The sequence below is a fragment of the Schistosoma mansoni genome, chromosome W (assembly GCF_000237925.1).
Source record: "Schistosoma mansoni strain Puerto Rico chromosome W, complete genome".
Lineage (NCBI taxonomy): Eukaryota > Metazoa > Platyhelminthes > Trematoda > Strigeidida > Schistosomatidae > Schistosoma > Schistosoma mansoni.
The window spans coordinates 43,008,584-43,029,625 of record NC_031502.1 but is presented as its reverse complement, the minus strand read 5'-3'; the positions used below and the strand labels follow the sequence as shown (position 1 = coordinate 43,029,625).

The 21,042-nt window shown below is 31.5% G+C and overlaps 1 protein-coding gene across 1 annotated transcript; it reads left to right on the top strand.

The window, feature by feature from the left end:
• Nucleotides 1–3,446: 3,446 nt before the first annotated feature.
• Nucleotides 3,447–19,214, top strand: Smp_168640 (hypothetical protein; the record flags this gene model as incomplete). Its single annotated transcript, XM_018789785.1, has 4 exons — nucleotides 3,447–3,469; nucleotides 8,013–8,109; nucleotides 14,622–14,844; nucleotides 19,009–19,214. 4 exons carry the CDS (start codon nucleotides 3,447–3,449, stop codon nucleotides 19,212–19,214), a joined length of 549 nt encoding a protein of 182 aa, XP_018655194.1.
• Between the last annotated feature and the right edge of the window lie 1,828 nt (nucleotides 19,215–21,042).

Genomic DNA, 21,042 nt, shown 5'->3' with positions numbered 1-21,042 from the left:
TTTTTAGAGTTGTTGACTGTCTAGTGATTTTTATTCGTTCAAATTAATTTGATTTTTATGAGCGATAGGGATCTACAGAATAGATTTTAATATGAAAAAAGTTTATTTATGTTGAATAAAAATATTTGCTCGTAAATACTGAATAGTTGGTTGTATTAGACAGATGTACGATATGTTGTAGTAGTTTACACAATTCGGTAATTTTTCATCGTTAAGTAAAACAATATTATGTCAGTCGGAATCCTCCTAGCCGAAAATTCAGCTGAAGCATTTTTGTAATAGGTGACTGTTACTTATGTGCAACCTTATCAGCCAATATCCATTATTTTGAATTGGATTAAATATCTTAATGAATCTAATAGATTAATATTCAACCTCTGTTTATCTGGGTTGTGGCTATTAATGAAATTTAGAAAACACCTTTTTTCTTTGTTTTAGACTCAAGTGGACATAACTGCATCTCACCTTAAATACTAAGTAGGTAATTCACTTAGCTATTGAGTCGGCATAGCAACCATGTTATTTAACGAGTATAGACGGATTAATAAAGGTTTGTAGTTTTCAGTTGTTCATAATTATGACTTAATTTGAATAACCTGTCATTGTTGATAGATCAAATAAAGCTCTGAATATAAGCAACTAGAAATTACAAACCATTACCAAAGCCTTTCACCGTTAATTAAAATATTTTGCTGGACTTCAACTAATCTTGTCTAGAGATGCCTAAATATTGATAGAAATTCAAAGTAACTCAGTTCAAATGAAATAAAAGACAGTAAAAGTAAAATACATTATACCTTATTCGTTGTACAGCAACGGAATACTACAAAATTATGACTGTAAGCATTTTGTAAAAATTGGATCAAAAATTAACCGTTCAACTGAACGCCTGAATTCTTAGTTTGAACTGGATCACTATTAAGTTGAACATTTGCTGAACCATTTAATTATTTATTGAGTGGCTTAATGAATGAAAAAGTTGATTGGAAAATTGCATGACCGTTTCAAAATAAACAGTATATTCAAATGCTTAAATCTTTTAACTACATCAAAACTTTGCTTTACATATCTTAGATAAACTTATTATTATCGTTTATTAGTAGTTTATTAATCTGACTAAGATTAAAGGTTAAAAAACATAGCAACGAGTATTTTCTAATGATTGTTAAGTGTTGATTCCTTAATGTTACAAAAAGTTGTTCACATTCCGAATAAATGTGCGACTACATCTCTGACCGTGATATTTTATGCAACTGATGCAGATCCCATATGTCGTTGATAAATAACGATATACAATTTTAATAGCTTCCAATCAGTACATAATCTAGATCTATGCCTTTTTGACAATTAGCTTCAAACATCCACACATTTAACATTTTGACAAAGATGAATATTAACCTAATTTATCGTATTTACGGATAATGTTGGAATTTTCCACTGTGAACAAGACTGTATACAATAAATTAGACTATTATCACTCCTTTGTTTATACAGATTACTTTCCATAGAATATACAATCGTTTGTTTGTCTTCTAAAGTTTTGGTAATAAATTGAACATTGAAAGCACTCGTTTGTCCCAGATTGTCCATTTCTGAGCTGGTAATTAAAGGTTGTCTCTCAACATAGATGGTATTAAGGCATATATTTTGAGTTTTTATTGAATTCTTAGGTGAAATCGCTGTTTGGCATAAGAAGTTTTAAAATTTTAAGAGGAAGAAAAGAACGAACATATTAGTTACAACTTGGTTTTTCGTCAATTTGGTCCCAAGGTATTTATATTTCGTTTCTTTCCTGTAGAAAATGATTTTTTACCTATCGAATAAATCCTTTTTTGGGGAATATTTAATTATGATCTCTTTATGAGCATCAAAACAAAGTTTATTTTATTTTCAATCCATTTTTATAAATATTTACTTCTTGTAACTTTTTGTCTTCATAAACAACAGAGAATAATTTCATTTATTTTTACTTTACGTCATTAGTTAATTGTTTGTATAATGTGGGAAATCGAAAAAAATCGTAGTAGAAAAGTTTTATTGATGAATATTTATTCCATAGGGTTTATTATTAAATCATTGATTACTCAACAAACAAATTTCCAAGTGTACTTTTCTTGTTAATTAGTTTGTATTTTATCTAAGACAAATGATGAAAATCTTCTACTTGTATTATTTATGCATTCAGTATTACCAACCAACTACAAATCATGTATATGTTATGTCTCGTCGTTAATTTGTTATGACTATGTCGCCAATTGTTATAACTTGCTGTCGCTAATTGTTATGTCGAATCGCTTATTTTTTATACTTGTGAAACGAGCAACTACTATAATTCCCACGACACTAAGTAGGAACATCAATACTGATATAAGTGATGATTTATTAACCGCAAGGTAAGACAAAAAATTCGAGTCGAAAATACACTCATTTATACATAGATTGTACACCTATTTCAATTAATAATTAGAATGAAATCACATCTATGGAAAATACCGAGAATTATAACAAATCACATGCTGCGTGTTATATTGGGCATAGTTCATGTTAATTCAATACAAGAATATTGTATCATAAATGAACACCACACTCAAGTCGATTAATGTTATACCGAATAAAATATTACCTTGGAGAACAAAACAGATACTACAATGACTAATCATTACATTGAATTAAAAACTAATGTTAATAATAAATATATTTTTGTTATATCCCAATGAGTAGAAGAAATGTATTTCTGACGTTTCGTGACTTACTATAAGCTACTTCATTGAAATATATATATATTTATTATTACCACTCCATCCAATGCTCAATTTATGTGGAAGTAATGTTGAACAAAAATCACAATGAGTAAAAGAATCCAATCTCGTTCTTCTTTTTTTCATGAGATGAAATCAACTCCATCTCATCACTATTCAATCAAGACAGAATTATTGATATATATTCTATCATAGAATCGGCAGTAAGATTTCCACTTTCAAAATTATTCATGCCATTTCTAAGGCTATCATTATTTCAAAACACTGATTATTCAACAGTCCCTATCATATTAAAATGTTGGCAAATAAATGAAGTATAATCATTTCAAAATTTCTCTTCGTATTCCATAGTTCTATATTCAACGTTATAATACGAAAAATGGATAGGCTATAGGTGGTTATATCAACAATCTTTTTTTAGATTAAAGAGTTTGCAAATATAACTATAGAAACCTAAGAGGACTTATTGCAAAAAAACAGTAAGCTTAATTCATATATCACTGTTTCAAAATTTATTAAAGGAAACTTTAAACTTGAATTTTTTATTCTCTTTTCATCATAAAATCTTTATTTGAATTGAATATAACTAAAACTTTTGTTAATATGACTTCTATCAATAATTTTTTAAAAATCATTTATTTATTTCCCTTTGTGTTTATTTTTCTCCCTTAATACTATTATTTCTTTATGAAGAAAAATTTAATGAAAAGGTACTTTTAAAAAAAAAATCTTTTCTCTATCGATTATATATTTTTATACATAAATATGACAGTTACTCATGGAAGTGTAATAAAACTAATCCACGGTTTAATTGTTTAACAGAAACTCTTTTTTTCTCAAGAAAATAATGACAATAGTTGGTTGCTCAATTTTGTGGATTGATTAAAGTTGGACATTAACACTGTTGAATGCAGGCTCAGTAAATCTAGAGGTTAAGCGCTCGTGCGCTGGACTGATAGGTCCTGTGTCGAAATCTCGCGAAGCGAGGTCGTAGATGCGCGACGCTGAGGAGTCTCGCATTTGGACGAAACGACCGCCCAGTGCATCCGGGTCTCCCATGGTGGTCTAGCTTCAATTGACTCATGATTTCAACCATACAACAGTTATAGTTGATTTCTTTTTTTTGTTGTTTCTATTATTCAAAATAAGAGATGATCTCAACAACTTTGAGCATTTTTAGATTAATATGACAGGATTTATTTCAGCAGCTTAATTCTGTCAGTATATATATATGTCACTAAATTAACAGAAATGATGATGAGGAATAGATTTATTCAACTGAATATTTAACAGTTTTCTGTAAAACATCTTTTATACATTTCTAGTTGTAAATATATAATCAACAACTCATTGGATATAATTCGAAAATTACCAGAATAATTGTCATTCTTGTCTAAAATCAAGTGAACAAAATAGATATTGAAAAAAAATGTTCATTATTCAGTATAATTTTTATTATTCAAAAATATTTGAATAAGTAGAGTTATCATTTTTGACGTTTTTTTATTTTTAACTAGAAATTCTAGGTAATTCTTGTAGCATTCAGTTACCACTTACAAAAAACGAACTATGGTTTCAGTTTGAAATGTGTTCCATTTTCACAAGAGAGATCACTAAAATTTAAAAAAAAACTTTAATTTCTACTCATTAATTGATAGAAAAATATCTGGAGGGGTTTTGTGGAGATTTCAGTATTTTCATAGTTGACATCATAAGTCAATTGAAGCTAGACCACCATGGGAAACCTTGGAAGCACTAAACGGCCGTTTCCTCGTATTGTGGGACTCCTCATCAGTGTGCAACCACGATCCTTCCTCGCGAGATTCGAACTCAGGACCAACCAGTCTCGCACCAGAGCGCTTAACCACTAGAGTGGGTTCAAATCTCGCAAGGCGAGTTCGTGGATGAGCACTGCTGAGAAGTCCCACAATAGGACAAAACGGCCATTCAGTGCTTCCAGGTTTTCCATAGTGGTCTAGCTTCAATTGACTTATGATTTCAACTATGAAAAAAATATCTATTACTTCTGTAGATATGAACTATTAAAAAAGGATATTTTTATCAAGAGTCTGTTTATGTGGAAATGCAAAACATCATCGTTTTTCATTTGGTATTGTTTGTTTGAATCTTCCCATCGATGTGTCCATAGATGTATCCTGGATTCTTATGCTAGCCACTATTCATCTTCTTATTTTGCTTGTATTATTGTTTTTGTTATTAGAAAACAATATAATTCACATATCTATTAAAATATGAAATGAAACAATATGAACATTTGCAAGATTTCTAGGAATAAAAATAGAATAATCATTCGGATGCACTTTTCATCGAATAATTACTGAACTTACGATTTCTTCACAAATAAAGATGCATATGATTTCAAAATTATGTATTTTGTTTTGTTTCATAGGTAGAATTGGTAAATTTTTAACTATAATACATTACTTATCATTTTGTATAGAATAGGTTCCCCTTTTGTGATTCACTCTAATAAATAAATGTTACAAACATTTGTTAAACTCTAGAATGATCAGAACAAACTAAATTACAGTTTTGAAGCGAACATCAACTCCGAGATCCATGTATTTCAGCTGACAAGTAAGAAATAAGGACGAAATGTGCATTATGAATTCCACTATTAGTCGCTATTTATCTCTGCTTAAAAAGTGGTTTTGACTTAGTTATAATATTGAAGAAATTCGGATAGGGTGCACATATGTCTAAAGAGACTGATCAACTGGAGCCTTATACGTCCATGAGAAGATTCAAACAACCAATTCATATAACTTAAACTTCAATACACTTTTAATACTTCCTACAGAGAAAATGATGTCTTTGTAAGATATCTAATAAGTTGTCACTTAATGTTACAATGATGGTACTGATTAACTTTCGAAAATAGTTTCACTCGATTTTAGTAAAATATATTTTGTAAACAAACAGTATTATTTTTGAACTAAAAAAATATGATTATCATATATGTTTATTCGACAAAATATAACCGGTCAATATGAGTAATGAATGATAGGTCAAGGAAAATATTAATCGACTACAACTGAATATAATTTTACTAAAGAATTAAATTGTATTTTTTTCACTGGTTATGATTAGAATACATCCATTACTGATGCCTTCATTACGTTCAAGCACAACATATGAGGTATTGACAATCGTATCAGGTTTCTCTGATTTATGTGAAAACTTAAAGTCAAACAAAATCTGGAGCTAGTATGTATGAGTTCAAGCTCACTTACCATAGATTACCGCAATAAAGCAAGAAACTAACGGGGTCTATGAGTCAAGATAATAATTACTGCATTATAAATATAAGTAATATATTTCAAATGAGAATAAATTAGATTGAAGAACAAAGCATTTTCAATGAAATAACCCGAATAGAATTTCACTTTTGATACCATCTAGTTAGAATAAATTTATTGAGGGATGAAATGTGGTCCAAAATTATAATCTAGTGAATTATAAACAATTAAATCAATCAATTAATCGTGGCTACGTTTGAAATAGAGAATAAATATTTTTGTAAACGAAGTCATTATACGGATCATTTATGAATTAAATTACTTTTATTAATTTATAAGCATAAACTAAGTTTTAATGTACCTGGGGAGAGTCCTTTCTCCCTCTATAAATGCTCTCATATGGCCACGCGAATATATAGCCTCTGCCAGGGAAGTCCTACTTACTGCCTTCTCGTGGCGGGGGTGTTGGTTACGAAATTGAGAGGACGAAAAGCGAACGACAGGCGCTTTAACCGGGTTGGTGGATACGGAAAGTTAACCTAGAGGAGTTGGAAAACCCTGATTCCAAACCAATGGTGCACATGGGCTCCAGTATCCTGAGGTAACAAATGGCATATGAATCAATCGTCGGTCACCGGCTACAATGGGACTGCATCTCCTCACCATGCTCCACTGCCTTGTGGATCAGAGCTTTCGGTCAAAGGCTCCGGGTGTGGCCCCCTAAGAAAACACCTGTTTGGGTTTGGGCACCCGGGCAGTATCACAGCCCTCACACAGATCAAATGAGATTTGTGTGACGCATATGTATCTGGTGAACCTTTGTACCAATATTTATGTGTTTAAATAAATAATAATAATTGCTAATTTTTGACCAGCATACAACCGGCTTTTTATGCCACTCACTTTAAAAATACGAGAACATGAGAGTAAAGACGGGAAATATGAATAAATAGATTTTAGCGGATAAAATTTATGAGAACTGTCATCACATATGGATAACCAAATGAAATAAAAGGTTCTACATTATATAATTACAAACTGTGTGATTGTTGTTCTATTTATCATATATTCTGCTTCTGTTATGCACTACATTTTACTGATGAGTACTACAAACATACAGTTGACACTAAATTATTACATTTCATCACTATATGATATTTCCACCACCACATTTTTCACTCTCATTTCCCCTTTATACAAGATATATACATATATGCAGGTTAAGGGAGGGAGAAACGCAGAAATTAAATAGTATTTGACCATTTTTATAGTCCACAGGCTTTCAAAATCACAATTCGAAACAAAATCCATTTTACGACAAGGCCATTCAAAGCATTTATAAATAATAATTTTGAATAATTGATAAATATATGATAAATATTTTGCTTCGTAACTAAATCATAACATGGACTTTGTCATCTCTGAGTCTTATAATAGTACACTTACAATCAGAATTACCCTAATTACAAATAAACCAAAATTATGTCTTAAAGTCAATTATATACCACAGATAATGATATAGCAGATGTCTTGGTCTGCTGTACTTCTGTGACATTTACGAGTTAATTCTATTATTGACAACAAAGTTAAAGGAATCTTCTCATTCTAAAAGAATTTTTTATTTACTTGAAGGTCGTTTTCTACTTCAGAGAAACATTTGATGACTTTTGTGTCTGTCGGATAGAAGAAAGCACAAAAATTTTCATTCCATACGTGACTTTATTCTAAAATGTTGTGTTTAAAAACAGATTATTAGTAAAATACCAGAATCCTAAGGTTGTATTCATTCATTTCTGAGTTAAAATGATAGTGTTTACTCTAATTTCTTGCAACACTTTTCAATAAACACTTGCAAATCGGTCAGGATTCTTTTTACCAAAAATCGTAAGATTTATAAAACTTTTTAAGAACAATAGGAATTAAATTTTAGCTTCTATTTCTATTATTGTATTCAATGTTAATATAAACATTTTTCTTTATTTTTGTTTTAAAGGCAAAACGATCGACAGACAATATGTTTATTGTATGCATCATCTGTCGTGGCTGCAAGTCTTTCAATTGCAGTTGCGTCAATGCAATACGCTGAGGAGGTAAGTATAGTTGATTTACGTTCATAAGGATTGTTATATTTATTAGTGATTCTACCTAGATAATAATAACCAATTTTCTTTTCAAGTTATCTATTATGTACTTTGCTGTGCGAAACTTAATTAACAAGCGTTCGAAATACAATTAGCAATTCAGAAAAGATACTATGTGTATTAAATTTATGAATACCAGATTAATTAATTCAGCTTCCTTTGTTTATAGTTACGTATACAAGCAGTGATAAATATGGAGTACTGGGAATTGAAAATTAGTGGTTAAAATAGCATTCCATTTTATCATGGGATATATTGGAGAGGAGTAATGATTGCTCAAAAAAGTGATATTAGACTTCTATAAAAGTTTTTCTATTTTCTTAGAGGCAATCTGAACTCGAATATCTTGAAAACATGTTCCTTTTTGCTCAAATATATCAACCCATGTAATAATAACGGGTCAAATAATGTCCATAGGTAGTTGAAGGAGAATATGTTGTTCTTTCATCAAATTATTATAATGCTAGGAAATCAAAATATACTGAACTTTGAAACACAAAATATAACAAGCTTTGCAATTTTATAGAATTATAGTTGGTGTCACTTACTAAAGATGTGTCTCTGCTTTCATAAGATGTTTGATTGTAGTTGAAAGCAGTGGTTGGAAAATATTTTATTGTTAGAAGTCGAATTCCTCCGTTTCCACAAGGTTACAAGTACACCATAAGGACTAGAGCCATCTTAGGTTCGACGATTCCTAACGACTATATCCAATTGCTGTGGACCATTTTATATCGTTTTATTCGACCAACCAATAAATATTTAAATGATTTTAAAAGTATTCACTTCTCAATGTGAATTTATTTATGACTGTTTAAAGGGGTAAGTGATGACTAGTAATTCCCATATAACGCTTCCATTCTTCAAACACAATAATCTTTGTACATATTCTGAGTTGTAAGCTTGAAATGTTGTTAAATACTCTACCTATCTAGATAATAAATATATTATGGCTAAAGTTACGTAAATGTTATTGCTTTTCGATGATTAGGTAAGAATTACGTTTACATAGCTACTTGAAATATACCACTTTATATTTTTCTGTTTACGTTTTCATCTGTCAACAACTTTGTAGATGGTATGCAAAGTGAAGAATTGTATAAATGTCTCTGAATACTATTAACTAATCACTGAAACATGGGTTTAGCAACTAGATTAATAATATCACTGAAAATCAGAACGGATTATCATGAAAACACTTACTTTTTTTATAACACCCAACATAAACATTAGGGTGTTATTAGTAAACTAGATTATATGGAATTATTCTCTTTTTTCATGATAACTAGGGAACAGTTAGTGATGAAATGCATTCAAACTTCATATAAACCTACCTTGTCAATCTTGTAACTTAGCATGTTCTATTTCCAGATGATAATAAACATTTCGTAAAAATCACTACTGATACAAAAAATTGAATGGTAGTTCATCAAACTTCATATGTCAAATCTTTTGTGTTTTATAGATTACTTTGTTGGCTACACAATTTTCTGTAAGTGTAATAACACAAACAAATGTAACTCCTCTTGTAACATTTCAATTGGATAATTAAATACAAATATATATACATATATATATATATATCACTAACTAAATTCTATTTAAATATTAGTTACGCCTGTTACTTATCATGGAGGAGCATAGACCGCACACCAGCATTCTCCATCTAACCCTGTCCCAAGCAATCCTTACCAGTTCTTTCTCGTTAACATTCATCCTATTCATATGTGCTTCTATTTCCCAGAGTAATGTGTTCTTTGGCCTTCCTCTTTTCCGTTCCCCTTCACGATTCCAAGTTAGCGCTTATCTCTTGATGTAGTCTTGTGTTTCCCTTAATGTATGTCCGACCCACTCCCAACGTCTTTTCCTGCTTTCCTCTTCAGCTGGAAGCTGATTTGTCCTCTCTCACAGTACGTTGTTGCTAATGGTATCTGGCTAGTGAATGTTGAGTATTTCGCATAGACAACTGTTTATAAAGAGATATATTCATTAATAACTATTCATTTATTTCTCCTTAATATTCATATCTATCCAGACTGTTCTATCGTAGTGAACAAGAACAAGAATGGGGACAATCGAATGTATTTAGGCACAAATTACAGACTATCTCTCTAAATTCTGATAACAATATAGTCAACAGTTAATTTGCAAAATAACAATCAGTTGTCTCAATCTGTCCAGATACATTCAATGTCTGACCATCACCACACTACTTATATGAATATAAGTAGACCCCACCACACTATAGAGTTCTTCATCTTTTAATTACATGGTAGACAAAATAAAAACTGTCAAAAATTATTTTTATAATTATCTAATTTTTAAGCACTTCACACGATAAATAACTTAGACATCTTAATTATGATTAGTTAAATAAAAAACTATTCACTAGAATATTATAAATCAGTCTAGACAACATCAAAATGATATAATCTTTATTACCATAGAAACTTAGTTTTGATTTATTAATGAATATCACAAATAAATAGATAAAATAGATCAAATAATTCAGTGATCTAATAAAAACTGACCATTGGTATTACAGAAGAAAAAAAAAAGAAAACTGGAAAAAAACAACCCATTGATCTAATTATGAAGGTTAACTTTTATTTTCATTTGTTTTGTTTAATTATTTTTGTTCATTTAAAGATATTTAGATAAACTAGATATAAGACAATTAATTGTTTAAAATTAATAAAGCATAGTAACATATTTAAGGAGGTAATTTGAATTGAAAAGCAGTATAGAAAAGAAAATTATAATATACTCTAATTTAAAGCAATTAATCCCTTTGATAAATTTCGATAGTGTAATAAGAAGACAAAGATTATCAGAACTATGTGATATATTAGCGCAATACATTGCGAACAATCTGATCACATATATACTTGTTATGAACATTTACATATAAAAATAAAAGATTAACTAGACTGGAAATGTGGAGGGTAAGAGGAGACAAGGATAATAATAATAATAAAAATAATGTGGAAACAATTTGACACCTAATCACTGTGGATGATAAGCTAATATTAACAGGGTAGCTTTAAGGTGAGAACAAAATGTTTTTGAATACACAAAGGGGTTTTGAATTTTCGTCTCTCATGCGAAGAGGAGAAGAACGACCAACTTCCCTTCTTAGATATACTTCTAAGCAGAAGAGAAGATGGCTCAATCAATTCCATTTTTCGAAGTTCGACGTAGACGGCCCTATACCCTAGTTACGGGGTTTGATAAGGTGTCTATTTAGCAGGTTTGATCGTATTTGCACAAACGATGCTATTGATGATGATATAAAGTTGTTAAACAAGATATTAATGAAGAATGGTTATCCACCTAAATTTATCAATAGATGGAAAGTTAATGGCGCAGTGAGACCTACTGTAGCCTAGGTAGAGGAAAGCCTGTCTACATCACCTTACCATTTAGAGGTGATTCAAATAGCCTTTCATTGAAGCAAAGGCCTAACTCAGTCATCAACAAAATGTATTGTTGATCAGAAGAGGTTTTGTGGAGCAATGTATGAACTTTCATACATTCTTTTTATTGATCACATCAAAAACCAATAATAAGCCTTATGAGGTAATCTAAATCTTTGAAAACATCTTTGTTAAATTTAAAATTTCACACCTCTGAAACAATTTACAAATAAATTTTCTAGAGCCATCTAACAAAATCCCAGAAGGCTCTTTATTTTAACTCATTTACATTTCAATATTACAGTTAATAAAGACAAATGACTTTTGAAAATAAACTTATATACTAGAAAATTACATTGGTCTTTTCTGAATAATTAGTTGTATGATACTGTCTACAAATGAGTCTATTCAGTAGAATGTACTGGAATTCCTAGATTTCGATAATTTAAACATTTTTCTTTATCCCTTTCATAGTAATTAGATTCCAGATTTCAATAATGTAATGAGAAATCGAAGTTTATCAGAATTATGTGATATATTTGAGCAATACATTTCGAACAATCTGAGCACACATATACTTGTTAAGATAGTTTTGTATGAAGATTAAAAGGTCAACTAGACAGGTTAAGGTAAGCCATAACAAAGAAAGAAAGTAAATAAAGTACAACAAAAACAACGTGTACTTTATTTATTTTTATATATAAATGTTCTTAACAAGTATATGTGTGATCAGATTGTTCGAAACGTATTGCTTAAATATATCACATAATTCTTATAAACTTCGTCTTCTCATTGCATTATCGAAATTTATCAAAGCGACTAATTGTTTTAAGATTCTAGATTCATTTTCATTTATTTATCAAGCTTCTTGTTTACTGCCTATTTATCCACTCGAAATTTTTTTAGTATTATTGATTCAGATCAACTACTTATATTATCCATTAGATTGTCAGCAATGATAAGTTTCTACTTATAATTTGAAATACCTTTGTTTTCATAAGCGAGAAAATTGGATTCAATACCCATTTAGTGATTTAACCCCTTCAGAGAATATATCACTTATTCTCTGAAGAAGTGACTTACACTGAGTCACGAAATGTCAGAAAATCAGTTGTTTTACTTATTGGGATATTACAAATATATTATTTTATATATCTATCTAATGCTCAATTTATTTGAAATTATCAAATCAAACCTTGGTAATGATATCTACGAATATTTATTCAATAGTTAATATGATTTCTAGCATTATGTAATCCCTTATTAAATATGTACTATTTATATCATTAGTTTCGATTTCCCTTCATCCAAATTGTCTATACATATTGCCATTAATCATTTCGAATTATTTTTTTTAAAATTGGAATTATAATAATATCTAAGTTATTACTGAACGAATACATATCTATGTATATGTATATGGGATTTATTTTTTGGAAATCAGGCTATTCTTTTAGTTGAAGTTTTGGATTTACAACTGTGATGACGAATGGACTGGCAAAATTAATTCAATCGATATTTATTTGACCTAGAAGTTTTTGTTAAAAATCCTTGACATATAAATCTTTTCCCAAAAATATCATTCTATAGTTTACATACCTGATATAAAGATAGAATAATATAATATGATCATGGTTTCAGTTTGAATTGTTTCTACTCTCCCAGAGGTTTTGTATGTAAGTCATGACAAGTTCTTGATGATTTTAAGCCAAACTAAATGCATTTGTTTAGCGTCATATGTCGATTAAAATAAATTTGTTTTTCATAAATCGACTAATTTTACCGTTAACAGCTACCGTTAATTAGGCAGATGAAAATCAGTTGGTTCAGTAACAATACGTCGGATTTCCAAAAGCATTATTTTTCCTAAATAAGTTCAATGGAATAGATTAAGATGACAACTATGTACTTACGATGGAGTTTATTACTTTTAGTGATATGATAATTTACTAGTATTCTAAATAAACTAAGGCACAGATGTTTCAGTAAAAAGCGAAACCCCAATGCTTCAACTTATTTTCAAAATAGACTGAAGTCTAAGAAGGTAATAGTTTAATCGCACGTAAGTCACTAATATTTTTTTTCGCCTAATTCTGTTGCTTTTTACCAGGGCTTTCAGGTACATATGTGCACCTTAACGATGAAGTAATGCTTTGAAAAGTACTTGATAGCAAAGACCTGAATTTTATTGGTCATAAACATATGTTTATCTTATGTGTAATGTTATGCAATGGTATTTAATATGTACATAGTATTCCTAACTACTCCAAGAAAAGTATTACGAGGACGTTTTTGATAGAGTTTTGTTCTCTGATCTGGATGGTTTGGTCGTGAAGCTTTCATCGTTCTTCTGAACGACATCATCAGCACAAACTTCGGGTAGAAGTGAACTATAAATCTTCTCCACCATTACGAGGAAGTATTTGTATTTTAAATTCACTTATTTGAAAGCAAAGATAACTTGTTATCGTTATTAATGCAGATTAGTTCAGGATCTTAAAGTTTGGAAAATTATAGCTGCAAACGTCAAAGAATTATCTTCGTAATAATCTCCCATAAGTAAAGCTTCTATCAAAATTACCCTAATATAAGAATTTTACCCATGTCTTTATGTTCAAGAAAATCCTAGATTTACTTGAGGAATTTCATTCAGATCAACCAAGATACATAAAAGTACCTTTAATAATGAAATTCGTTAATATGATTAATTACCAACGATTATACTACTGTGTTTATGATTGCTTACATGATTAATAAGCTTATTATAACGAATGGTAATGTAGATAATAATTAAATATATTGCCGATCAAACAAAAAAACGTTGCAAATTTATTTCTGAGAAATCAAGAACATTCTTTTACTAGATATATGGAAAATGGATACTTGCCATATAATTTCATTTATGCAACTTTGTCTCTATTTGTCAAAAAGAAACATAATTTACTTATCGGGGATAAAATAAAGATTGAGTAAAATTAACTAACTTTTACTTAATTTGAAGTTTGTCGCTTTTTATTTATTTCGTATTTTTCTTCATTTTTCAAGGTTGATCAACAGACTATTACTGCTAAGTGGGGTAGACCTTTGTTTTCAAGTAGTCTTTATGCCACATGCTGTCTACTATTAATTATAATGGCTGGTTACTTCGAGTTTCATAGAATGGAGACATTTGAAGCTGTATATCGAGGAACTGGACCGGTTCCATTCAGTGTAAAATTTTCAGTCAAAGGTGAAAAAGTCAATCTGTATTTACGGCTTGGGTTAGCAAGTAAGTGATTTTTTTCTGTAAATCGAAACATTTAGATTTTTGATTGTTAAAACACGGCAATATTTTCATTTATCACAGACGGTCACTAGAAAGTACTGAATAATTTCATGTGCATGATAATCTTCTGGAGTGTACTTAAGCCCGTTATCAGTACGTCTTTCAGGTTTGAATGCTTTTCAGCACCAAAGTTTATAAAACAGTTAGCAAAATTTAAGTTTTATCCCTAATCTATTCATGACTTAGTGGGTTTTTGAATACAGTATCGAAGTTATGCTAACATTCTTCATCTTAATGAAATAACAGAGGATTGGTTAGAACTCATTGTTCAAATATATTCCATGTTGTTTATTATCTACAGTGTTAACTAAGTAAGTACACGACGGTCACTAGGATTTATTAAATGGTCACACATAAGATCGTAGCTTGGTTTTCTCTTGCAGTACAGGTATATCCTTTGGTGTTAATACTAAATAATGATATGTCACTATGTCTTGTCATTTTTTTCGAACAATTTTTAACACGTTATGGTATGTTTTTTAAATTAACAAGTGGGGAATAACATTAATTTCTTAAAACGAAAGAATAATGTTTTTTTCGGATTAATCATATGATACTGTATTATTCTAAACCAACGAGACAAGTGAGTTATTTGTCATTTGGAAGCTCATTAATATTCATAAAATTTTCACCATGTGAAAAATTTCTTACGAATACATTGATAATCGTTATTCATTTTTTATGAAGTGAAAAATGTTAGGCTACAAATTTATCGTGGATACCAGTTGCTACAAATTCAATTTTACTGTGAGTTTAGTTTTAGAAACTGTTTTGACGTGCGGTGTTTGAAATCTGATACTGATACACCATGTACTACACACTAACCCCTCAATTGACTACTTCAGCGAGAACACAAGAGTGAGCGAGAAAGCATATTGGACTACAGAATAAAATTCACAAATACTCATTCATATATATAATCCTTAGGAAATTGATCCATTTCTAAGCCAGTGAAATGCACATGTGCTTTAGGTTATGTCTGATTGCCATTGATTGACCTCTTCATAAGGCTACTTCTGATTATCTCTTTATATCAGAAACAATAGTTTATTTCATCAGAATTATACTTAAAAGTATAAAACATCAGCATTTAATATTTCCAACAGTCTATCATTTGACCAAACATCTTTGTTTCCTGATAAGTGAGATATCAATGGGACAATGACCAAACTGACTTATGATATAAATCTGGTGATTTGCGCAATGGGTGTCCTATCCACTTCCATCGTCCTCTCCTAATTTCCTCTTCAGATGGAATCTGGTCTGTTCTCTCCCACCGTAGGCTGTTGCTGATGTTATCCAGTCAACGGACACTGGATATCTTGGGTGGACAGTTGTTTATAAGTACTTGTGCCTTTTTGATGATGATGGTTGCATTCGTTCTTGAAGTTTCAGCTCCTAACAGTAGAACTGTCTTGACGTCCGTATTGAAGATTCTCACTTTGATGTTGGTTGACAGTTGTTATGAGTTCTATATGTCCTTGAATTGTAGGAATTCTGCTCTCGTTTTGATAATCCTTGCCTTTATGTCTGCATCGGATCTTCCCTTTCCATTGGTGATGCTAACCAGGTACGTGAAAGATTCCCTCTGTTCCAGGGCTTTTCCATCAAGTGTGATTGTGTTACTGTTCTCCGTGTTGTATTTGAGGATCTTGGTTTTTCCCTCGTGTATATTGAGGCTAATTGATATAGAAACTTCTGCTACACTGTTTGTCTTGACCTGCATTTGTTGGTGTGTATGGGAGAGCAGAGATAGGTCATCCACAAAATACAAATTGTCTAGCTGCATCCAACCTGTCTGTTTTATTCTGTGCTTCCTATCAGATGTCGACGTCTTCATAATCAAATCAGTAACCAGAAGAAGGGGAAAAGGTGAGAGTAAGCAACCTTATCTGACACCAGTCTTCACTTGGAATCCATCTGTCATCTGTCCTCCATGCACCATTATGCAGTGTAGCTCGTCGTATGAATTCCCGATGATGTTGACGATCTTCCCAGGTACACAATAGTGTTGAACAAGGTTTCGTAAGGTTCTGCTATCCAAGCTGTCAAACATTTTCCCATAGTCAAAATGTTGATGTATAGTGACGAGTTCTATCCAACTGATTGGTCAACAATGATCAGTAGTGTAGCGATTTTGTCTGTGCTGACTTTGAAGTTGGTTCAACGACCCACTTTTGAGAACTTTTCCCGGTACTAATAGTAGTGGGGTGCCTCTGTGGTTCTCACTATTGCTGGGGTTTACTTTCACTGGTATCTTAATGATGTGTTCTTCTTTCCAGTCTGTCTGCACTTATTCTTCCTCCAAAATCTTTTTGAATAGTACTTGAAGTATGCTTGCAGTTACTTCCATGTCTGACTTTAGGGCTTCAGCTGAGATATTTTCAGGTCCTGTTGCTTTCCCACTCCCGATTTGTCTAATGGCCATCCTGATTTCTTCGATCGTTGGTGGAGTGACATCTACAGGGAGGTCTGTGTGTGCTGCTTCGATGTCCAATGAGTTCAGCGGGACCGGTCTATTCAAACGTTTTTCAAATATCTCTACCCACTTGTTCCAATATCCTTGACTTGCCATCTCTGTTCTTGACTGATCTTTCTGGTTTAAAATATTTCCCTGCTAATTTTTTCATATTTCCCTTCTCCTTTAGTTTTTTCTGCTGTCGTTGATAGGTCTTCCACGTATTCCTGCTTTTCAGCTCCAATGCTCATCTTCACTTGCTTGTTCGCTTCTGTGTACTCAGCTTGTGCCTTGACTTTCTTTTTTCTTATTCGACTATTGTTAATTGCTGCCTTTTTATTCTTCCTTTCTTGAATCTTGTCTAGGGTTTCTGTAGACATCAATTTCTTATGATGATGCTTCTTGAGGCACAGCACCTCCTGGAACTTGGAAGTTCTTCGATCCCTTTCCAACTGTCCTCCGTGGTAGTTTCTTCTTCTTTGAGTAGATCTTGTAAGGCTTGAAACTTGTTGTTGTGAGTTATCTTAAATTTGTAGAGTTTGTCAGTATCTGGAAAGGAGGCTCTATTAAACTTTTGTAATGCTGTTTGTCCAGTTTCGCAATGCTTCGTTAGCTTCATTTTGATTTAGACAGTCACCCGATGAAGTTTTTCCTGGTCATCTCTTTCTTCTCACATCTTCTATTGACCTTTTGAATTATTTAGTGATGCAAATGTGATCGATCTGGTTCTTTTTAGTGTGATCCGATGAGACCCTTGTAACTTTGTGTATGAGTTTGTTGGGGTATTTAGTGCCATCTATAACCGTTTTGTTGAATACACGTACATTTGCGAATATCCCGTCATTTTCGTTCATTTCTCCTAGTCCATGTCGTCCGATGATATCTTCATACCTGGTGTTGTCCATTCTGACCCTAATGTTAAGGCCTCTAATCAGGATTGTCATGTCCTTTTCTTTTCTATCCAGCTTGGGTCGGATGGGTTTCGCCTATTGTGAGCACCTTCAAGCTGTCTCCTCACTTATGTTGCTATTTGATTAGTCCTCCCTGTATCCCGCAATGTGCAGACATTCCATGTGCTTGTATTAATTGTTGCTCTGGTTGTTAGTAGAGGCATCATCCTTGTAACTTCTGAAGAACCACGGCTTTCACTACGATGCATCACAATTATTTTGAATAAAGATCCTTGAACTCGGAGGGCGGAGATTAAATGGTTTAAATGATTTATTTTGGTCAGCGTCCTTTTGGCAAGGTTTTTGTCTACGAAATGGGGTTGTTGACTTCATGCCCAACCCTCTTCCTTTATCCGAGCTTTGTACCGGCAGTTACTCTGGAAGGTCTACCAGTCATGGTAATTATAGTCATAATAATCAGCAACTGTCAAATATTGAGTGTTATTGACTCGTTCACTACTTCAGTACTCTGACTTTTGATGAGTTATTTAAGATATTCATGTTATTTTGACTAACCCTTATTTCTTTAAACTTCCAGTAAAGATAAGCCTTCAAAAGCCCCATATTATACTTTTACATATGATTTCTAGACTGTTTCATAGGGTTCAAATAGAATCTACTAGTATAATTGTGTTCAGTGGTAAGATATTTTTAAGCGATATAATAAATAGTGTTGTAACCCTTTATTGTTTGTTTCAGTGTTTGGGTTAATGAGTATTGGTCACGTTGCTGTTAAATGTGTTGAAGAAGCCGAAATCACTGACGCTGTATTCAATTTATACTTGAAATCGATATTGGAAATGGCATTTTATGTACTTCAAACATTATTTATACTCAGATATCATAGGGTATGTATATTAACACTTTTTAATGCCTTATTAATCAACAAATTAGAGGACTTGTAAATATGCATGCGAATGTATAAATGTTAAGAGACCAAAACAATGATTGATTGATTTTTGTTGTAGGAAAATTGAAATTACAATGAACCTCATAAATTAATCACAAACAGAATTATCAGTTTAATAGATGAAGCTAGAATTATAAAGACATGGTAGCTGAATAGTGAATAAGTTTTCACTTTTCTTGACTAAATTTTTGTATTTCCCAGCAATCACTTGTCATTTGTTATTGTAATGGACAATATTCGTATGTCAGTTTATAAACATCATCCTGAGTGACTGGAAAAGTCATACTATAGTGAACGAGAACATAAAGTGAGGACAACCGAATGTATAAGAATACATCACAATATTTCTTAGTAAAATCTGAGAACCATACAGTAAAAATTTCATTTGCAAAATGTCGATCAATTACTTCAGACTTGAATGTTCCTTTTACAAAGATCAGTCAATCGTTTCAGACTTCATTATCCTATCCTTTTGACACCAATCATTTTTTGTTTTCGTTCTCTTTTCTTTGATCTTCTTAACCTTCTGCCTCCAGGGATTTCATTTCCTACTGCTGATACATACTACTTATATATGTCGACATCAGTAGCACACACCACAATACAGCCGATTAGAATGAATACTTCTTGATATGTTCAAGACTGAACGTAAAACGATATAAGTAGTTCTATCGAACTTTCCACAAACAAGTAATATTATGATTGGCATCGACTTGTAACAGAATTAGTCATGTTATTCCTGAGTAATAAAACGTGTTGTTTTGACTCGCTAAACTATTTTTATTTGGATTACTATTCACCTGTGAAATATAAATCCCTATTGTAAATTTGTATTTCAGAATGATAATTACGTATTCATTTATATTGAGTTAACATTTTTTGTCAAGCTATGTACTACACGTTTTCGTTGATCCCAGTCAACCCCTTAGAAATGTTCGTTGTTATGTGAAAAAATTTGTAAAATAACGAAAACGTCGTTCCTAGACAAGCATTAATCAAAATCGACCTTATTGTCTGAAAGTGCTTGTACAAACATATTAAACGTTGGTTTATTAAATGATCTAACCACAGTTATATAGTATGAGAAACTCTATTATATTGTGAACCTAGGTCGTAAAAGGATAAAACAAATATATACAGGTGAAATGTAATTAAATGAGTAAAGACCTAAGAATCAACTACTGTCGTTTTGCCTTAAACGAATCATTGTAGGGATATATTTTAAGACATACATTTGCATGAGGAAAGTGGGTTGTCTGCTTCATGTTAATAACACTATTAATCGAAGTTTTAATGAAATTGAATCTTTTGAAACATTCCACTGATTTGTGACGAAGTCAGTTTTCTCGTTAATAGTTTCTTGCTTTAGTAACACCATATACTATAATTTTAAGAGTTTAAATGATTTAAAAGTCATAAGATACTTTCCGCATTGACACTAATTTTAACTTATATAAAATAAATCCATGTTAAGACACTGAAGTTTGAGAAAGTCATAGATCACCTCAGACTGTTAATAAAATTGTTATTTCTTATGTATTAATTAACTATTATATGCCTTTGTAATCGAGTTTTTTTAGGAAATCTCAATAGTCAATTATTTTTATTGTTTAAATAAGAGACGAAAATAAATAGTACTTCATTCTGATCATAAACATCATGTGCTCACCGGTGACTGGCTCCAAGATGATTTCTTGGAGTTCCATTGAGAAACCGTGACCAGTGGAGTCCAATCCGTGTCGGGTAGAGACAGGTTTCTATCTCAGACAATGAATGAATGGTTTCTCAGCCATTCACGGATCGATGAAAGTTTGACATTAACA